This window comes from Genypterus blacodes, unplaced genomic scaffold (genome assembly GCF_046128005.1).
Source record: "Genypterus blacodes isolate CSIRO-AG114 ecotype Tasmania unplaced genomic scaffold, CSIRO-AGI_Gbla_v1 ptg000036l_1, whole genome shotgun sequence".
Classification (NCBI taxonomy): domain Eukaryota; kingdom Metazoa; phylum Chordata; class Actinopteri; order Ophidiiformes; family Ophidiidae; genus Genypterus; species Genypterus blacodes.
The window spans coordinates 2,915,001-2,934,459 of record NW_027466849.1 but is presented as its reverse complement, the minus strand read 5'-3'; the positions used below and the strand labels follow the sequence as shown (position 1 = coordinate 2,934,459).

At 46.5% G+C, this 19,459-nt stretch overlaps 1 protein-coding gene across 1 annotated transcript in view; it reads left to right on the top strand.

Annotated features, from left to right (window-relative positions):
* The first annotated feature begins 832 nt into the window (after window positions 1-832).
* tshz3b (teashirt zinc finger homeobox 3b) overlaps window positions 833-19,459 on the top strand; it is a 34,976-nt gene continuing 16,349 nt past the window's right edge. Inside the window, exons 1-2 of the mRNA XM_076146836.1 lie at window positions 833-1,037; window positions 1,486-2,003. Coding sequence (XP_076002951.1) covers window positions 1,964-2,003 — 40 coding nt within the window. The 5' untranslated portion in view covers window positions 833-1,037; window positions 1,486-1,963. The remainder of the gene's footprint in view (window positions 1,038-1,485; window positions 2,004-19,459) is intronic.

The following is a 19,459-nucleotide window of genomic DNA, read 5'->3' as shown; positions in this document are numbered from 1 at the left end:
CCTGAAAAAACGCAGGAGAACATTTTGAATACACTTTAACCAAATCAAGTCAATCCAGAAACTTTTATTATCCGGCGAAAGCACTGCCAGGGAGAGAAAAGGGGGCGACGGAACTTTGCCCCCCCACCCCACCCCTAAAAACAAACACATCTGGAGGATTCTGATCTTACCTGTTCCAAAGTACTTTATCCCATTCGGCGCTTGGTGAGGATTTTGCGGCCGTTTGGGGGTGCAGAGCGCAGCGCGGAGCGTCGTGCTGCCTGGGAGACGCGCCTGATTCGCTGCGTGGCTGATTTAAATAGCTCCAATCGGGCCACGCAAAGAAAAAAAGGGGGGAGAAAAGTACCAACGACCGAGCCGAGGGAGAGTGGTTGGCGAGCGGCGCGCCGGAGCTTCGGCTGATCCGTGCGCCCCGACACAGCCTGCAAGCAGGGGAGCAGCCTGAGCAGCGCCCCCTCCTCCTCCTCATGTACATGATTACAACAAGGGAGACCCAATCAAGCACGTATCTCATCGATTCACACACACACACACACGCGCGCGCACACAGGCACGCACGCGCTCTCACACTCACGCTCTCTCTCTCTTATACACACACACACACACACGCACACACACGTGCGCGTTCATACTGACTGACTGACTTTGGTCCTCAGCGGATTTTTTTCAAAGCGCTCTCTCGGACAAAATAACGCCGCTACCACCGCCGCGCCAGGCAGGCAGGCAGGGCACCGTGTGGGCGAGCAAGAGTCCCGACCACCGCCACCTCCTCCTCCTCCTCTTCCTCCCCTGCCTCCTCCTCCTTTCTCCTCCGTTGTCGGTCCCGAAAATAACAAACTGAACAAGCTGCGTGTGGCTTTTTTTCCTCTTCCTCCTTCTCCCTCGTCGCCGGGACTTTGCCAGAGGCGAATGGATTTGTATGAGATGGTTTCAGGCACGTTTCAGTCGGTTCAGCTCCCGGCTACGAATTGTGCGTGATTACCGGGGAGGAAAGCGTTTTGCCTCATGGATAACGCGGCGGAGGATCAGTCCGTAAAGTAAGTATCTCACTCACTCCACATCACACTGTCACTCACTCTGTGCGTGACAGTGTCGCTGTCTGTGTGTGTGTGTGTGTGTGTGTGTTGAGGTAGGGAACCATGTGTCTCTGCGTGTGTCTGCGTTACACACTTCAAACGGACCGGCTGTAGCGGCCAAACATCACGCCAACGCCGGGCTCGTTTGTGTGAAATTCGGAGTCTAGGATAAAGCAGTGAGTGACAGAGAGGGAGAGGGAGAGAGAGAGAGAGAGGGGAGGGAGGGAGCGAGCGAGCGAGCGAGAGAGAGAGAGAGAGAGAGACAGTGAGCTACGTGACGCCTGTGAGCGGCGGAGAGGTTGAGCCGTAGAGGAGACGCAGAGCTTCAGTTGTGTCAGGCTCTTCATGTTCTGTCGCCTTGTTTGCGGACTTTTGACTGACGTGGTCATTTTGGTTTTATCCCTTCAAGCTCGCCTGTTGCAGCCTCCGGCGCCAACTAAAGAGGATCACACGGGAGGACACAAAGCTCCTTTTTTATTTTTTCCCACCTCCCTTTTCTTTCATTTTTGTTTATTTTTTTTGTGTGTTTTTTTTTGTTACCACCCGATTCCTCCTGTTTGCTCTCACCGCGTCCATCCAAGTCAGAGCGGGCGAGTGATCGACCGAGAGAGAGAGACCAGCCAGCCGGAGGAGCCGCGCTGTTTACCTTCCTCCCCTTTATCATCTGACCGTCTGCTGGTTCTTCTTCTGTCTTCTGATACATTTGTGTTTGAAAACTGCACCCCCCCTTCATCACCCCCCTGCACACCCCCCCTCCCCGATCTATGTGGGAGCCCTGAAAGCGCACCCAGGGGGGGAAACTGTATATCAAAGCTCGGCGGATCCCCCAGGCAGCCTCGGATCACCGGGGCCAAAGAAGAACTCCCTGCCGGGCTCCCGAAGCCAACATGCCGCGGAGGAAGCAGCAAGCGCCTCGGCGCGCCTCAGGTACGAGCTGACTACAGTCTGCATGCATTTACCTCCCCTCTCTCTCCCTCTCTCTTTCTCTCTCTCTCGCTCTCTCTCTCTCTCTCTCTCTCTCTCTCTCTCTCTCTCTCTCTCTCTCTCTGTCTCTCTCGTGTTACCCCTCCCCACACACACACACACACATATCCCATAGTAACATTTATTTGGCTGGAGCAGTAGCAGCAGCAGCAGCAGCATCTTTTGTTGTGCACTGTAAAGTAAGGAGCACAGACTGAAGGCTCATTATTGGAGGTATGGCCACTATTTAGCACCATGTATACAAGTTTCACAGCCCCAACATAATAATCAACTTTTCCTCTGTGTGAACTCTTACAAAACTTCCCTAAATTCCCCATAACAACCCGTCATCTGTCATTTATCTAAAAGTTCTTTTTAAACACAGTGATTTGATTAAATGAGGAGAGTTTGGGTGTGTGTGTGTGTGTGTGTGTGTGTGTGTGTGTGTGTGTGTGTGTGTGTGTGTGGGTGTGTGTGTGTGTGTGAGCGGAGACCATTTTACGTGGCCCGACGTAAAGGTCACAGGTTTGAGACCCGAGCCCGTTCAGCTCAGCCTGACAGCGCGTCCATCCTGCTCCAGCAGCCTTTGGAGCTGTGAAAGCCCAAAGTGTTTGAGGTCAAACGCCTTAAACGTTCAGTGGGAATGTTGGGAAGATTGAAATGGACCCAGTGTTGGATCTTTCTCCGTCCGCTCCTCACGTTCTTCTCTCTCGGCCTTTGAGAACTTGGGGTTGTTATGGGTCTCTCCTTTTACCCGTGTTTTCCTTCTTTGTAGTGCCGCCTCCTCCTCTTCCTCCCCTGCTCCCTGTAGTGATTCACTGTGTGTTTGATCTGTTGTTGGAGCTCCAGGGTCAGCTGACCTTGACAGAGGCCTCGTTCTGTTATTGGCTTTATTTATAAACAGATTTTGAAGTTATTTTAGTCATTTTCATAGTGTTTTCTTTGTGGAAAACTACTTAAAAAACTTCACTATAGTCTCCTTTAGAGCCTATATTACTATGACAGTAACACTATTGCAGCATAATATTCCTAATAATAATCCTTATATTCAGGTATATATATTTGATCTTGCTCTGTATCAGTCAGATATTTCTCTAATATTTCTGTCAGGACAATTTCAAGAGTTTGTCTATAGTGTTCAGTCATTACCTTTTAACATCGTTTGCTGTATTTGCAGTGATAACTCCATTACACTGGGACTTTAATATCGACTTTCATATCGTAACGTCGGCAGAAAGTTTTTTTCTTTCCCATCCGTTTTCAGACTATTTTCTTCATTCGCTTTGCGTCCGTTTCTGGGAAAGACTTTGCTCCTTTAGTCTAAAGATAATTCCTCAGGCTGGAGAGCGAGTGCACTGGAAGAGAGCTTTAATGGACAATTGCCATGTTTGATTTGACGCCTGATTGATCACCTGTCAGCCGGCCGAGCCTTTGATCTGTTCATTCCCGATAATAGTCGATAAATCAGCCGTGTCTGCCCGGTCTGGCTGCACAAGCCCGGCTCAGTCACATCTGGCCTCGACAAATCTGACCTATTAGAACACTGATTCCGTCTGATATTTTGCTTGGAGCTCCGTCGTATTCATGAGGTCGTGTCGCGTATGTAGATGCGGACGAACTGAACTAAGCTTTTATTTTACGAGGGAAGAGTTTCGGTGTTTTTGTGTGACATCAGCATGTCTAATTAGGATTTTATCTCTCTAAATTTGTCATTTCAGAAGATAGCTCGTTTCAGTTTGTGTGGGATTCTTAACGATGATCTCGTTATTCCGCGCTTTCCGTCGCATTTGTTCTGTAGCAGACGAGGCCGTGAATTGCTTATTTACATTATTTTTTAAATAGTGATATAACCTTAAACATTTCAGTTGACCTCAGAACTTTGACTGTATGGGGGGAGACTTCCGCCACACACACACACACACACACACACACACACACACACACACACACACACACACACACACTGATACACACATGAATATATAAACACTGAATTGCATTTAGAGCACATGTCAACAAATACCGACTACTTTTAACACACACACACACACACACATGCAGATGGAGTGCTATGAAGAATCTAACTATTAGCCTAATCGTGAGGCGGAAGGCTGCTTTGCTCCATCAGAAGGGGCCGTCAGAGAGACTTTGTTTCATATTTGATTTAATTGTCTGCCCTCTGACAGCCACATTCATCAATGGCCTTAATGGTCAATCAGAGCCTGGCACACACACACACACGCACACACACACACACACACACACACACACACACACACACACACACACACACACACACACACACACCAAACACACACACACACACACACACAGACTCATGTATGCTCAGCCAAGGGCTTCACTTGATCAAAATGTTTTAGCCCTAATGGACACAATGGGTGGGGTAAAGGAATGGGTGGACGTAAGGATGGATGGATGGATAGACAGATAGATGAATGCGTCGCAGGATGACTGAAAGCCTTTTTATTCAGCCGGAATGAGCCAGCGAGGGCGCGCGGCAGAGAAAACGAGCCATTTATTTCTCTGATGAGCGGATGAGAACAAACGCGAGGCAGGCAAGGGAGGAGTGGTCTCATTTTAGAACCTTTTGCAACTTCCTGTTTTTTCCTTTTTTTTGTTTTGTGTTCTTCATTACCCCCCTCGTCCTCCTCCTCTCCCTCCTGGTCTCTCCCCTCCTTCCCATTCGCTCACAGCTGCAAGTTATAAGGTTGAGGAGGAGGACTGCATGGGCACACAGAGAGTGATGACAAATTGATTGTGTCGCAGTGATGGCAAGGAGCTTTGGGAAGATGGCAGATGATAGGCCTTGATTGGGAACTGTAGTGTGTGTGTGTGTGTGTGTGTGTGTGTGTGTGTGGGTGGGGGGTGGGGGTGGATGGGACGGAACAGCCCCACAACCTCCCGTTTTGTTTTTCACAATCACCCCTCCTTTTTTCTCCCTTTTTTGCTTTCTTTCCCCGGTGCTGCCTGTGAGTCAGTCCCTCTGCCCGAGGAGGCAGAAGGTCTTAGGAGGCAGCAGGTACATCTTGAATTGCAGCCACGTCAAAAAAAAACAACCAGCAAATCTGTTGCAGACGGGAGCTGACGCGGGGAAATCAGAGGCGGCCGCACGGTTATTAACAACTTCATCTTTTTAAATCGGTTCCTTTTACGTGGCCAACACGGGCCCCTATGCAGTGTGGCGGCGTAGCCTTACCTTCGCCTGGCTCTCCCCCTCCCACCCCACCCCACCCCTCCACAACACACTTCCCACCCCGGCAATGGGGCGCACTCAGCCGTCTAAAAAGAGGAGTTGTTTTGCCAGCTTCATTAGCGTTCTCCTAATTAGCCGAGTGTCTGATGGATCTCTGACAGGCCTAATGATTGGAGATGACAAGCGCCGCACACTGTCACGCTCGGCAATTAGGCCCGCGCCACACTTGGATGTAATCAACTTGATCTTACAATGTCCTCATTTGCCCGCCCACTCCCACCCCCAGCCCGTCCACCCTGGCTGCAGGTGAGGATACGGGGCAGCGATGGCAGCGCGCGTGTGTGTGTGAAGGATAAGGTAGCGCCCGCCCATGTGTGTGTGTGTGTGTGTGTGTGTGTGTGTGTGTGGAATCGTAGGCGACTGTAGAAATCAGGCGTTTCTTCTTTGCGTCTACGCGCGTGTGTGAGTGTATTTATGGAAACACACGCACACTCTCTCCAGGCAAGAGTATTTATTTTTTCGCCGCGCCACCATTCAGGAAAAGACAATGCTCAGGCCAACGCAGGCGTGTGTGTCTGTGGGCTTCAAAGCGGGAGGACAGACCAAACAGATCATTGTTCCAGCAGAGGAAGCTCCAACATCAAACGTCCTCAATATTTTTTCACCTGCATTTTTATTTATGTTTTAACCATTCTAGTTTTTCACACTACTTCTATCGGCACGTGTTGCAGAAACGACAAATGAATCCTTTTTTAAAGTTATGTAGGTTACACCTGTGTGAAAATGCAGACGTTTTAGAGCCAGAAGCCCTTTGCACGTTGCTACCGCAGTGTGTGTGTGTGTGTGTGTGTGTGTGTGTGTGTGTGTGTGTGTGTGTGTGTGTCGTCTCTCCTATGAGCCGGCTGCAGATTGATGACGTTGACAGTGGTCATTATTAGCTACTCAATGACACTTTCCCGGCGTGGGAGGATTTTTCAACCGCGTTGATTTTTCAGAAACACCTATCATCAGCACGGTGTCCAAAGAGGCTAAACATGATTTATGTAAATATTACCATCAAGACAGATCTGGTTCTGTCCGATGGGAGATAGATGGCAGCCGAGGAGGAAAAGCAGCTGATTTCTGTGATTTCTCTGCCTCCCTCTGAGCGCGCGCGCGGGTGTGTATGTGTGTATACACCTTGCACGGGCTCGTGAGCGCACGCGTGTGTGATTGATTGTAGATGAGAGCGAGAGATTAATCATGCTTGATGTGTGTTAACGTTGCACTTGCGGTGGATCCAAGTCGAGATGCAGAGGCCCATTTAAATACACTCGCTCACACACACACACACACCGACACACACACACACACACACACACACACACACCCACGCACACACACGCACACACACGCACACACACACACACAGAGACAGTACACTTGCATGTGATCCACATTTATGTTGTTCCGGCGTACATTTGCGGCTCTTTTTGTTTTAGTCGCTGAATCGTGAAATGGTTTTGTTTATTAAGAAACACACGCACAGGTTTATGGTTTACTGATGCCTCATCACAGAGGCCAGTGGAATAAAATGAAACCTGTCAATATAATGGAGCTAATTAACCTCATTTAAAGCAACTCTTGATAATTCTGTTAATAATTAAGAGAGGGAAAAACGCTCTTCATTACAACGCAGTCGTCATTAAAAGTATCTCACGCTGTATCAGGGAAACACAAGTGAGATTATTGTTTATGATAAAACCGTGATACTGTCAGTAAATTTAATATATCCGGAACCTTTCAACGATCCGTCACGCATTAATACCACATGAATTCCAAGTTAATATGTTATAAATAAATTGTAGCTTGTAATGCGTGTAGATCACCTCTCTCTCTCTCTCTCTCTCTCTCTCTCGCTCTCTCTCTCTCTCTCTCTCTCTCTCTCTCTCGCCCTCTCTACAGCTTGAGTACTTCATTGCTTAATTTAAAGAAAAACTCCCCCTTAAGGTCATCTGTCCGCACACTAATGACCTGAATGTATGCAGATTGCAGAGATTAAAAAGTTTCCCATCTTCATTTCCCTCACCTGAAGGGGCCCTGGCTCCTTTGTGCTTCAGCAGCTCTCAGTCTAGATCAAAGTCAAACATGGCTTTTTTTTTTTCAACATTTCTTACCAATCTGATCTTTTTCAAATGTAACCTACAAACACCAGATTTAGAAAATAAGAAGCAACATGAAAGTGTTTGTTGATTCTTTAAATGTGATACATTATAGGCTTATTGGTTTTCGAGCTCTAAGGTAGATGTAAACGCAACAATAATTTGCACCTTAACATTTAACAGAGGCTCCATAGGTGTAATTATGATTTTATAGTGAGTCAGGAAGCAAGAGAAAGCAGTGTGAGAGACATACACACATACACACACATGCACGCACGCACGCACACACACACACACACACACACACACACACACACACACACACACACACACACACACACACACACACACACACACACACACTTTAAGGTTACACTGTCCATGTGTCCCGGGCAAATCCTATATGGAGAAAGGCAAATATGACGCAGTATGATCGAGCAAGGACACACTGTCTCTGTAGTGGGATTCAAACTGAGCTTTTAGGTCCTGGTTTTCCTTCACACCTGCTCACCTGATCCAATCAGTGCAGATACATCACCTTGATCTCCTCAGGTAGAGGGGATAACTTCAAAATAAGATAAAAAGATAAAATCTCTAAATTAAGTCATTTATTTTTTATTTGAAGAGCTGTAATATTTTGCCATGATTCATATGTGCTGATATTTAAAAGAGACATTTTAATACACTGACGTGCGCGTCCCAGTCTCTTACATCATACGTCAGCGCCTTGGGGTGTTTCCACAATTTCCAAATTCTTAAGTCTTGACCCCGGATGGTGGGTTTGTTTGTTTCAGAGAGGGAGTCGTCTGTTTTCCCACACCAAACATCTTCCTCAGCTGTGGATCGATCACACCGCTGCCGCTGTCATCTTCCCAAACACAGGCAATATTGGATTGTGCTTTCGTCATATTTAATGCTGCGTGCACTCCAACTCTTTGCTCATAGGAGACATTCCGTCTCACCTGCAGGCCAACAGCACTTAAGTTCGTGCTGCCACAATTCATGCTGTATGTAATAATACGAATGGCTTTCCCATCTGGTGGGCACCGTCAGAGCTCCATTCACCTGAGTCCTCTTTTCTGATCTGCGCCCAAGGCTGGACTGCAGCTTTCACACTTCACAAAATGTACTAAAACCCACAGCTAATGGCTTCGTGTCTGGAAAAATCGTGCTTGAAATCGGCCTCGGCGTCTGTCCCGGTCCCTCTTCTGTACTTCTCAGGGTCCCGGTCCCTTCCCCTGTGCCGTCATGTCCCAGTCCCAAGTCCCTAGTCCCCAGTCACGCTCCCTGCATTACTTTGTGCGGAGTTAGTCTTTCCCAGGCAGCCAACTGGCACTGTGATTAGTTATGGCCTTCCTCTGCTTTCCTGCCCACAATGAACCGCTGCAAAAAGAGTGCGAGAGAGACAAAAAGAGAGAGATATAAAGTGAATGAACAGTTGAATAGTTGAATATTCTATCATAGGCAAAGACAGAAAGGGAATGAGATTGTGAAGAAGATTATGTGCGCGGGGAAGAGAAAGCAGGAGAGAATGAAAAAGCAAGCAAGTAGACAAACGACAATCATAGGGAGCGAGACAGAGGAAATGGGAGGAGGAGGGAGGGAGGGAGCCACAGCTCGCTCATCTCTTCCTCCCCCTTTCCCTTCCTTGAGGATAAGTGGCTGATGGTTTATAAACAGCGCTTCTCTTCCCCCCCTCTCCCCAAATCTTCCGTCATGGCTCCCATTAGGTTGACAGCTGTCAATTAGAGCTCCCTTGGTCTGGTGCGCTGCACTTTATTGCAGGCAGTTGATGCTGTCATTTTGCTCCCAGTTTCGCCTTGAGCGTTATCACGAGCGCTCAAACAGTCAATAGCTGATGCATCAGCAGTTATTTCTTAAATTGGCTCACAAGGCTGCATCCTTCCCTCATTTTTTTCTCCTCCCCCCTCCTCCTTTACTCCCCCAATTCTTCTCCTCCTCTCCTCCACCTTCTCCTGCTCCCCCCCCCCCCCCCCCCCAAAGATTATTTTGTGAGGAGAGAGCGATGCTTGTTGCTTGATGCTTGATGCCTGTAAAGTGCCAGGGCAGGGAGACAGTCCCGTACAGTAAAACCATGGCAACGCAAACCACATTACAAATATACTTAAAGAGAAGGAAAATTCAGTAAATAACGTTGGTGACTCTCAGATGCTATTAAGCCATCTTCAAAAATAATAAACGTAATCACCAACCACTATTATTGCAACTATAATTATTATTTTAGACATTATTATTATGACTAAGTGATAATTAAGATAAATGCCACAATATAAAATTAAATAAAACAGTAATATAAAATACATATGATAATGGTAACTCATTGAATTGTCTCAGTATTTAGAGTACAGAGTCATGAGTCATATATTTCCCCTGTAGTATTTTATTGTTTTATATTGACGAGCTGCAGTTCTGACATCATCATACCTGTAAACACTAAAGTCGATCTTCAGCAGCCAGTGGCTCCTCGCTGTGAGGTCTGATTGGCCAACGGGCTCACACTGAGGCACCCTGGGAAAAGGGGCGAAACAGGAAATGGCTCGTCTGGACAGAGATCCCTGCACTTGCACACGTAAACACACACACACGGACACATACACACTTCCTGTGCTGACAAGAGGCAGATATATATGTTGTATTTATGGCCGTGCCTATAGACCGGGCCTGCAGCGGGGGTGGTCTGTGTGTCTCTCTGACGAGCCAAAGGTTGCACAGATCATCATCATCGTCACCCTCATCATCAATAAGTGGTTAGTAAATTATGTATCACATCATATAGAGCCTTTTTAGTTTGGATTGGAAATCAATTCGAAAAGTTGAGAGAGACAAAGTTAAAGTAGCTTCTATTTGTGCTTCCCGCTGTAGCTGAGCATGCACGGCCCTTTATACTTCCTGTCATGTTCAGCAGAGAGGGGGTAGTGTGTGTGTCTGTGTATGTGTGTAGGAGGGACTCATGGAGTGTAAGGAACTACAGGGCCAGTGGGAGGACGAGACAGTGTCAAGACAAGGTGTGTGCATGTGTGTGTGTGTATGGGTCTGTTAGAGGGAGAGAGCTTTTGAGTGTCATCTGGGCTTGGCTCCAGGTCTGGGTTTCTTCTTACCCTCAGTGGGGGTTGCCTTTATGTCTACAAAGTGTGTGTGTGTGTGTGTGTGTGTGTGTGTGTGTGTGTGTGTGTGTGTGCGTGTGTGCGCGCGTGTGCGCACATAATCAGAGTTCCGTGTTTCCCTTTCCCACGGAGGCGATGGCTTAGCCTAGGCGAGACTGGCAGCCATCAGTCACGTGTGCGTGCGTGCGTGTGTGTGTGTGTGTGTGTGTGTGCTTGTGTGTGTGTGTGTGTGTGCGTGTGTGTGTGTGTGTGAGACGGTGGCTGTGATGAAAGGCAGGGGAGCCAGTGAGGACTCGTCTGAGGCCCTGGTAATCAGGGCCAGCCCGAGCTGACATCCTTCTCAAGCTGACAGCGCCTTCCTCTTCGTTCCTTGCCTCACACACACATGTGTGTTTGTGTATACACACACACACCCACACACCCACACACCCACACACGCACACATACACAGACAAGGCTGAATGGCCACTCAGTTACTGCCAAAAGACAGTCCTACATGCCTTTCGCCCTCTTTTTCCTCCTCCTTGTTTCATGTTCTGATCAGTTTCAGATGCTGGGAATTATCCTCACCCTGTGCAACACCACAGCTATGTGTGTGTGCATGTGCGCACGTGTGTGTGCGCGTGCAGTATGTAGTTTATGAGGCGGCGAGGAAATGCATGGTTTGATATGGTTTTGTCTTACAAGGGTGTGGTAGGAAAGTGCGTGTAAACCATAATGCTCCGGTTGTGTGTTTTTGTCTATTATTTGAGCGCGCAAGTGTTAGAGGGGAAGGCAGGCAGGTGAGAGGTAGAGAGATAGAGAGAGAAAGAGAGAGAGCAGGCAGGGCAACAGAGAGAGAGCTGCGTGAGAGAGAGATGAGAGAAGTGGGGAAGAAGGCTGTTTTATTTTATACTGTGAGGGCCTGTTGCTAATTAATGTTTCTTGGTTGGTTTCTGTCGGAGCTGAGTAATGTTTTTGATCTTTATGCCTGATAACTGCATACCTAATGAGATTTCAAAGCTGGTGGAGATGGGAGTTGCTGCTCCCTGCAATTATTGACAGATGCCTTTTCTCCGCCACTGGCTGCTGCGCCATAAATCCTTCCTCAGTAATGAGCTTGAGAAGTGCCACCCTGCCAGTGAGCTAATGAAACCGAGCAAGTGGGGCCTCCCAGTGTGTGTGTGTGTGTGTGTGTGTGTGAGTGAGCATGCGTGCGAAAGAGTGCATCGCACTTCTCTGACACATTTTTTTTCCTCTTTAAATGCACTCTGCAGATGTCAGCCACCTCGCCTGCTCGCGACAAAGAGAGAAAAGAGGCAAAAGAAAGATGGTTGGGCAAGGGAGAGAAGAAAAAATTAAAAGACAAAGCCTTCCTCTCTCTCTCTCTCTGTCTCTCTCTCTCTCCCCTTTCTCTCTCTCTCTCTTTCTGTCTCTCTCCTTTCTCTCCCTCTCCCTATCCTTCTCTCTCTCTCTTTTTCTCATTCTGTTTCTCCACTTTATGAGAAGTGCAACTTTCAGCCGTGGAGGGGTTTGGGGGGGTCTCAGGTTACAGCCCCACATTCGCTCTATTTGTCTCGGTTCGGCTGTTTTATTTGAAATACTAGTATCTCTGTTGCCAAACAGGACTGTGATTGATATTGTTGCCCCCCCGCCCATATTCGGCAGTGGCTTCCCTCCGCCTTTCTTCTCCTTCTCTTTTTCCTTGATGATCTCTTCCTCTCTGTAACTCAGCCAGGGAAGCGAGCGAGCTGCTGGGGGAGAGAAAGCTAAGAGAGAAAGCAGAGAGGGCAACGCTGAAAACCAAAAGAGGGGCAAACTTTTCATCGCAGACTGAATATCCGCTGTCCGTTTCAATGTGTCTTTGCGTGCGTTCGCATATTAGGCTCTGCACTGATGTGGTGTGTGTGCTGAGTGTGTGTGTATGTGTGTGTGTGTGTTTGATGCATGCTTTAGGAGGTTTCCAGAAACCAGAGGAAGAGAGTAGCGAGTAGACGACCGCCGTCTCGCTGCCAAACAGTCGATTTCCCCCTCTCATCGTCCGCACCATACATCACAGACCCACCCTTCTCTCCTGACACAATGACACGTGTCATTTATCAAACGGGGCTTTGCCAGGGCCCAACATGTGTGTGCGTGTGGGTGCTTGAGTCTATGTGTGTGTGCGCGCTCGTGTGTGTGTATACAAGCATGAATGTGTGTGCAGGGCAGGCTTGCTTTCTTCTTGCCGTACAGGTCCACCTCCTCCAGAGAGGGGGGAAGTGTGACAGAGGGTAGGGGGAGAGAGAGGGGGGGGGGGATTATGGGAGTTAAATGAGTGAGTGTGTGAGAAGTTGGGAGAAGAGAGAAAGAAATCGGCTGGACAAGTCTCACTCATGTTTTGGCCTGTTCCCACTTTCCATAACCCCTATGGGTGATGCAGAGAGTGTGTGTGTGTGTGTGTGTGTGTGTGTGTGTGTGTGTGTGTGCGCACGCCTGCCTTTGTCACTGCAATATTGATATATGCACAGCAACTTTATATCTTATTTTACACACAATTACTCACATCTCACATCATAAATGCACACAGATTGTAAATCACACCCTGGTATTGTAAAGGCATTAATCTCCTTCATGCATGCATAAGTGTGCATTTGTGTTTTTGTGTCCGCAGTTCAGCAGTCTGTGTGTGTGTGTGTGTGTGTGTGTGTGTGTGTGTGTGTGTGTGTGTTTCTCTCTCTCTTTCTCTTTCTCTCGCCTCTGTGTCTTGGGTGTTTTGCGTGCAGGCATGTATCAGTCATGATGTCTTATCTCCCTCACACGCACACTCACACACACTCTCAGAGCTGTGTGCATGTCCCTCTCGTGGGTAATGCCGGTGTAGTCTCTCTCTCTCTCTCTTTCTCTCTCTCTGCCGATTCAAAGGGAGGCCTTATAGAAGATGGATGCTCCTTAAAAAAGAGCCCGTTGATGGATATGAATCTGGCCCTGCCATTCATCACTGCTATATTATTTAGACTGGATCGCTACAGAGCTGTAACCTGAGCTTCAGCTACGAGTGTGTATGTGTGTGTGTTTGTGCGGAAACAGCAGGTGTGTGTATATGTGTGTGCGGAGGGGACAATCACAGACGGGGGTCTCAAAGAAGGGAAGGAAAGAAGAACAACAGTGAGATGTGAAGGAGAAATGACCAAAGCTGTCAGCGTGTGTCTGTGTGTGTGTGTGTGTGTGTGTGTGTGTGTGTGTGTTCTACATGGGCGAGGGTCCGTTAAGGTCACATGTTGGCACGGACAACGGGCGATAACAGATGCATCTCTTCTCTCTCGTCGTGCTTCCAAAAATACACTCATCGCCACAGAAACATCTGTGCTGGTATCTGCAGCTATCACAATCGGCTCAGAAGTGTTTATGAGGTTTAAATGTGTGGTTGTTTCACACATTTTATCTATAGATTTGACAGAGGCAAAGGAGAAACATGAGACTGTAAGATAGAAGTAATGTGTGTAATATCTGTATCTTTCTATATGCTCATATTGAAGCATTTCGCTTTGCTTTTTTAAGGTAAAACCGTTTTTTTATTTTGGCAAATTAAAATTTGGGGATTTGCGAACAAGAGCGACATCCATGAACCGCTTCGGAAAGCTCATCAGCACTGAGACATGCGTGGCAGGCTTTGTATCTTGAGCTGTTTGAGATTCCAGATGCACGGCGGCCAACGAGCAGCGGCCAATGAGAGCGCAACACTCTTCGTACGTGAACCCAGTTTCCTCTCACAGTTTCCTCATTGTGTGGTTTGTAATTAATTGTGCATGCATTGGCGCACTGTGATCATTTCCACAGAAAATCCCTTCTTTTGAATGCAGGACGTGAGTCACAATTCTGATGATGACTTTGTTTTTATGGGACACAGTGGTGACTTGTTTTTCTCGTAAGTGTACGTAAGTATGTGGCAATTCACGAGTAAAGGTTCCTAATTTCTTTACGCTCAGTTTAACCCTGCCACTACTGACCCAACCGGTAGCATAACGTAAGGCGTCAGTGTTGTTGCCATGGTTACCTGCTCTTATTGCCGTTATGTTTGCGGCCTAATGTGTGGTTTTAGAAGGACGGCAGCCACCCAATCAGAAATGAGTATAATGCGTATGATTTGTATGCACCTATGGTAGTCATGCGTACAAACGCCGCTCCACGCTCCCATTTTCTATGATTTTGTGTTTCGTTCTCATCTGAGCTCTTTTGGGAAATATCAATTGTTTTGAGCTGGTCTACATGACGCGGCTGCTAGAGAAGTGGCTGAAAGTGTTCCAATAAAAACAAAAATTAACCTTCAATTTTCTCTGATTAAGTTGAGTTTGACAAAAGTAATCAGCCTCCACCATTCTTTAGTCCATATTTAGCAGAACGGACACTTTGCAATTTAGTGCAAAGTAATTAAGTATTTGAAAAAAAAATTCAAATGAAAGGGTCTGGACAAAATTGTTGATACCCCTTAAAAGTGGATCGTAGCGATGTTTTGAGCATTTTCTGTAAATAGGAAGTGAACAAACTTTGCTGTTTGGTATCAGTGTTTTTGAGTTGGAACTGTAATCTACACTTAGGCATGTCTGTATATTGAATAAAAGTGCAGCGAATGAAAGAAGGAGAGAACAACAGTTATATATTTGTGGGGCTTTTTTATGCCCGCCCTCCTTCCCCATTCCTCCGTCGCTCCTCCATCTCCTTACCCTTCCTGGGTTTCTATAGCGCCAAGGCAGACGCGGTGATTTATTGTGGCCATCCATCTCTTGTGCTCATCCATCACCGGGCGGTTGCTAGGCGATCATGGCAGCAGCTGTTTGCTTTTGAGTTCGACAGAGGGGCCGTCAGTCAGTGGCGGCAGGTGAAAAGCATTACCAACGCCGTTGTCACGCCGAATAATTAATCAAAGACGGGAAAGATAATTAAAAAGATATGACCCTTGCTGGCACTTGGTCCTGGGTTTGCCCGGCAAAGAGAGGAGGAGGAGGACGAGGTAGGGAGGGAAAATATAAACGGCGAGAAGAAGAGCGACACTCGCTGCATCGTGGCTGCCAACCTGCTGTTAAAAAGGCTCGTGCCTAAGCAGAAACATTTTGGTGCAGAATAAAGAAGCGAATTTGCACGATAGATCACATCAGGCAGCTTTCACGTCCGACGTCTGAGCTGAATTTGAACAAACTGTCATTTGTGGTTAATTTACCCACTTTGACCCCCCAATTTTAGTGCGCGTAAGCAGCAAATTCTGCCATTTCAATATCCTGGACTTGCTTCTTCACCTCCTCCTCCTGCCTGCTCTCACACTCACACACAGGGAGGTGGAGTGGAATGAGTGAGTGCTGATAAAACAGGCTTTCCTGTTAGTCAGTGGCACTGCTCTAATTAATTAGGAGGAGATGGGCTGGAAAAAGCATTTTAAAAAAAGGTTTGGCAGGGAGAATGAGGGAGCTCTTCAAACTGGTGTGGATTCATCCGTCACCTCGGTAACACTTACACAGCAGACACTAGGCTGAGCGATAAGCACCTGCTTTACAACGTTAATTTTTCAAAGACTGGTTGTTGTTGTTTTTAGCATTTCAGCATTTTGGACTATTTTACCAAGAGGGAGACAGATGGGAGAGACGACACAGATCTGAGGGCAGATTTGAACCTTGAAGGGAGTTGTGGCATCCGTGCTTTAAAGCCTCATGGCAAACATCAAGAGTCTCAATAAAAGCACGGACAAAACGCAACGTCAGACGTCCCCGACTGGCAGTGCAACCAGGCCTCTGATATTTGAACCAATTACAGCTGGAGAGAGGTTATCACAGGTCGATGAAAGGATCACCTAAAAGATCCTGAATCCCCTCATCATGAGCCTTGCAAGATGTCTTTTTGACTTTTTAACTTTCTGCCTCTCAGAGATTTTCACTACCTGGACTCCAAACAGTTCTACATTTTAATACAGGCTCCAGCACGCCCCTAATAGAGAGATATTTTGAAATATGTGTGTGTACTGTATGTGTGGGTGATTGAGTTGGCTCAGGCTACAGTGTAAGATAAACATTAGGAACGTCGTCATGTGTGACTCCTCGTTGGTCGTATCTGTAGCTGCTGTCAGTTAGACCGGAAAGCACCGTGACCATCAACTTGGACAGCTTTGTGTTCAGAATTCAGGCGACCTTAACAATCAAAACGGTTTAAAAGCTTATGTAATGTTTCTTTGGGCCTTTAACCCTTTTCTTGCCTACTTTCAAACTAAGCACATATGGTATTTCTCTAAACGGTTTCATGAAATTCAGGTCTTCAGACAAGGTAGATAAATGGAGATTGCTCAATGAGAGTGAAGGAAGTGACACAGTGAGAAACGACAGATAAAAGTTCATCTATGTTGGGAGAAATGGAACTTACCATGGTTAAATTCACTTTGTTCCAAAAACAGGATCTCTGTGGCGATCTGTAGATCAAGTGTGTGTGTGTGTGTGTCTGCTTGTGTGCTTGTCTTGAACTCTTACCTTAAAAAAATTTTGTCAGTGGTTGCGATATCAGACGTGATCTCTCGTCTTCTCTCCCCCCACATCACATCTTTGATCTTCCGAGCCGAGTCCCCCTCTCTGTGTGTTTTGACGTCCCTCATTTTCTCAGCACCATTTATTATCTGGAGTTTACACAGCGCTTGCACACCAGTGGAACCGAACATTTTGTACACGTAACGCGGGCCGTGCTTTCGAGACATAACAACAGCCTGGGAAAGTTACAGGGGACAGACAGGAGGAGGGGATTCATTTTCTTCTCTCAAACTCAGTTGTCATTTTCCCAGAGATCACATCTTCATCAAACTGTTTGTCATGTTTGCTGCATAAATCACCTACAGGCTGAATCAGCACTAACTACAGGAGTGTTCCTCTCAAAAACAATATTTGTGTCAGTTTGAACCAAACGCAGAGGAAAGATGATGTAGAAGAAAAGTACAGGAGTGGAATGGAGATTATGTTACTAAGTTTACAAGTTTTGATTTATTATCTGTGATTTCATTCTTTCTCTCCCCTGGCGTTGCCTCCATCTCTTCACTCTCACACTTACACGTCGGCAGCTCCTGTCGTGTCATTGATGATCGCTCTGCCGACACCTTGACATCAGGACGGTGTTTAATTTGTTTTGATCGTTTTTGTTGCTTTTAAAAACTCAATTGTCTTAGTATTGTTTACAACTTACTGTTCTTTCTCTGTGGGCACATTGTACCTCTGATGGTTGGGTTAAATAGCTGCTCATACATCCTTGATTGTATATGTGTACTTCTTGAAGGCACTGCATAGGGCGAGGGGACGCGTAGGAAGAGTTAAAATACATGTGAGAAGAAATTGACAGATACTTACTCAGAAATGGAAAGGAGGAGAGAGAGCGAGAGAGAGAGAGAGAAGCAGCAGACAGCATCAGTCAACCTGTTAACATTCTGCTTTCTACCTTTTCTGCTGCTCTTCCAGGAATGATTTAGCCTGAAGCCTTGCCTTAGGTTATATCCAGTTTCACTGAACTCTCTCTATATATATTCCCCATCCTCTCTCTCTCTCTCTCTCTGTCTCTCTCTCTCTCTCTCTCTCTCTCTCTCTCTCTCTCTCTCTCTCTCTCTCTCTCTCTCTCTCTCTCTCCTTCGCTCTCTCTCTCACACACACACACACTCTGCCTTGCAAACATCAGCTGAGCCAGCGACGGAGAAATGAAAGCCTATATTTTGATTGAAGTAAATGAAGGAACACAACGATCGACTGTTTGAGCACAACAGAAACTGCGTGTGTGTGTGTGTGTGTGCGTGCGCGCCTTTCATTAGCACTTATTACCCAGTCAATAGACACTTGATTGGTTAACATGTAGCTATTGATTCATTGAGCATTGTAAGCTTGAGCGTTAAACAGCCTCCCCATAGAGGCCAACTTTACGGTACCACATCGATCAATGCAGAGTGGAATCTATAATATTTTCCTTTAAGTCAATCTTTCCTTTTTTTTCTTCTTCTTCTGCTCTGACAATGTACTTATTACTTATGTATGAAATATGAATCGGGTGTGTTTTGCGATTGAATATCCAGTTCTAAAAAAAAAACTCTCTGAAAAATTTTCCTGATTCTGATTTCATTCACATCGATTTGCATCAGGGAAAGATGTGGAGCCAATGTGAAACTGATCCTCAATCTAAAACTCACCGTGAGCTGGAGGATGTTAAGGCTTTAGCTTGAATGTAAATATCTGTACTTTGAAATTAACAAGCAATAACTGTGAGATTCCAGCCATTCAGTCGTGCTTAAAGCATCAATTTCAGGACAGATCAGATGTAAAGCAATGCGCATTTTAAAGGAGATGAATCCTGGTTTCCCCCCAAAATTTCAATCTGATTAAAACTAATTAAACACATCTTTAAACTGAACTATAAACCATTTCAATCACTGGAAAACTTTTGTTGGATGCAAACGTGGTTGTCTGTGTGTGACTTTCCTCTCACTGTGATCGCGTTTGGAAAAAGCTCCATCACTGGCGTGCACTTGGGGATATTTTTAGGTTTGAATTAAAGTGTGGCATTTGAATGGCGGCTTTGTGAGGAAAGCTATGTTGCTGCACGATTCGCTCGTCTGTAATTATAAGCAGACACACGTGTTGAACGCACATTCCCTAAACAAATCAGGTCACAAATGGATAGCTTGCCGTGACAGGAGTGAAGTTATTGGCTTTAATTTCCCAACTCTGGTAAAGAGAGAGAGAGAGTAACGGTAAGAGTGTGTGTGTGTGTTTGTGTGTGTGTCGGTGTGTGTGTGAGAGAGAGCTCATCTTTTCCTGTCAAAGAGGAAACAGTGTTAGACACAGTCCTGACAAGACTCTGTGTTTATGGATTCCACAAGCCAGATACAAATGCAGACCTGCACGCAGAAAAACACACACCGCACACATGCAAACACATATCTCGCTGACAGTGTCTGCGTGTGTGCGTGTGTGTGTG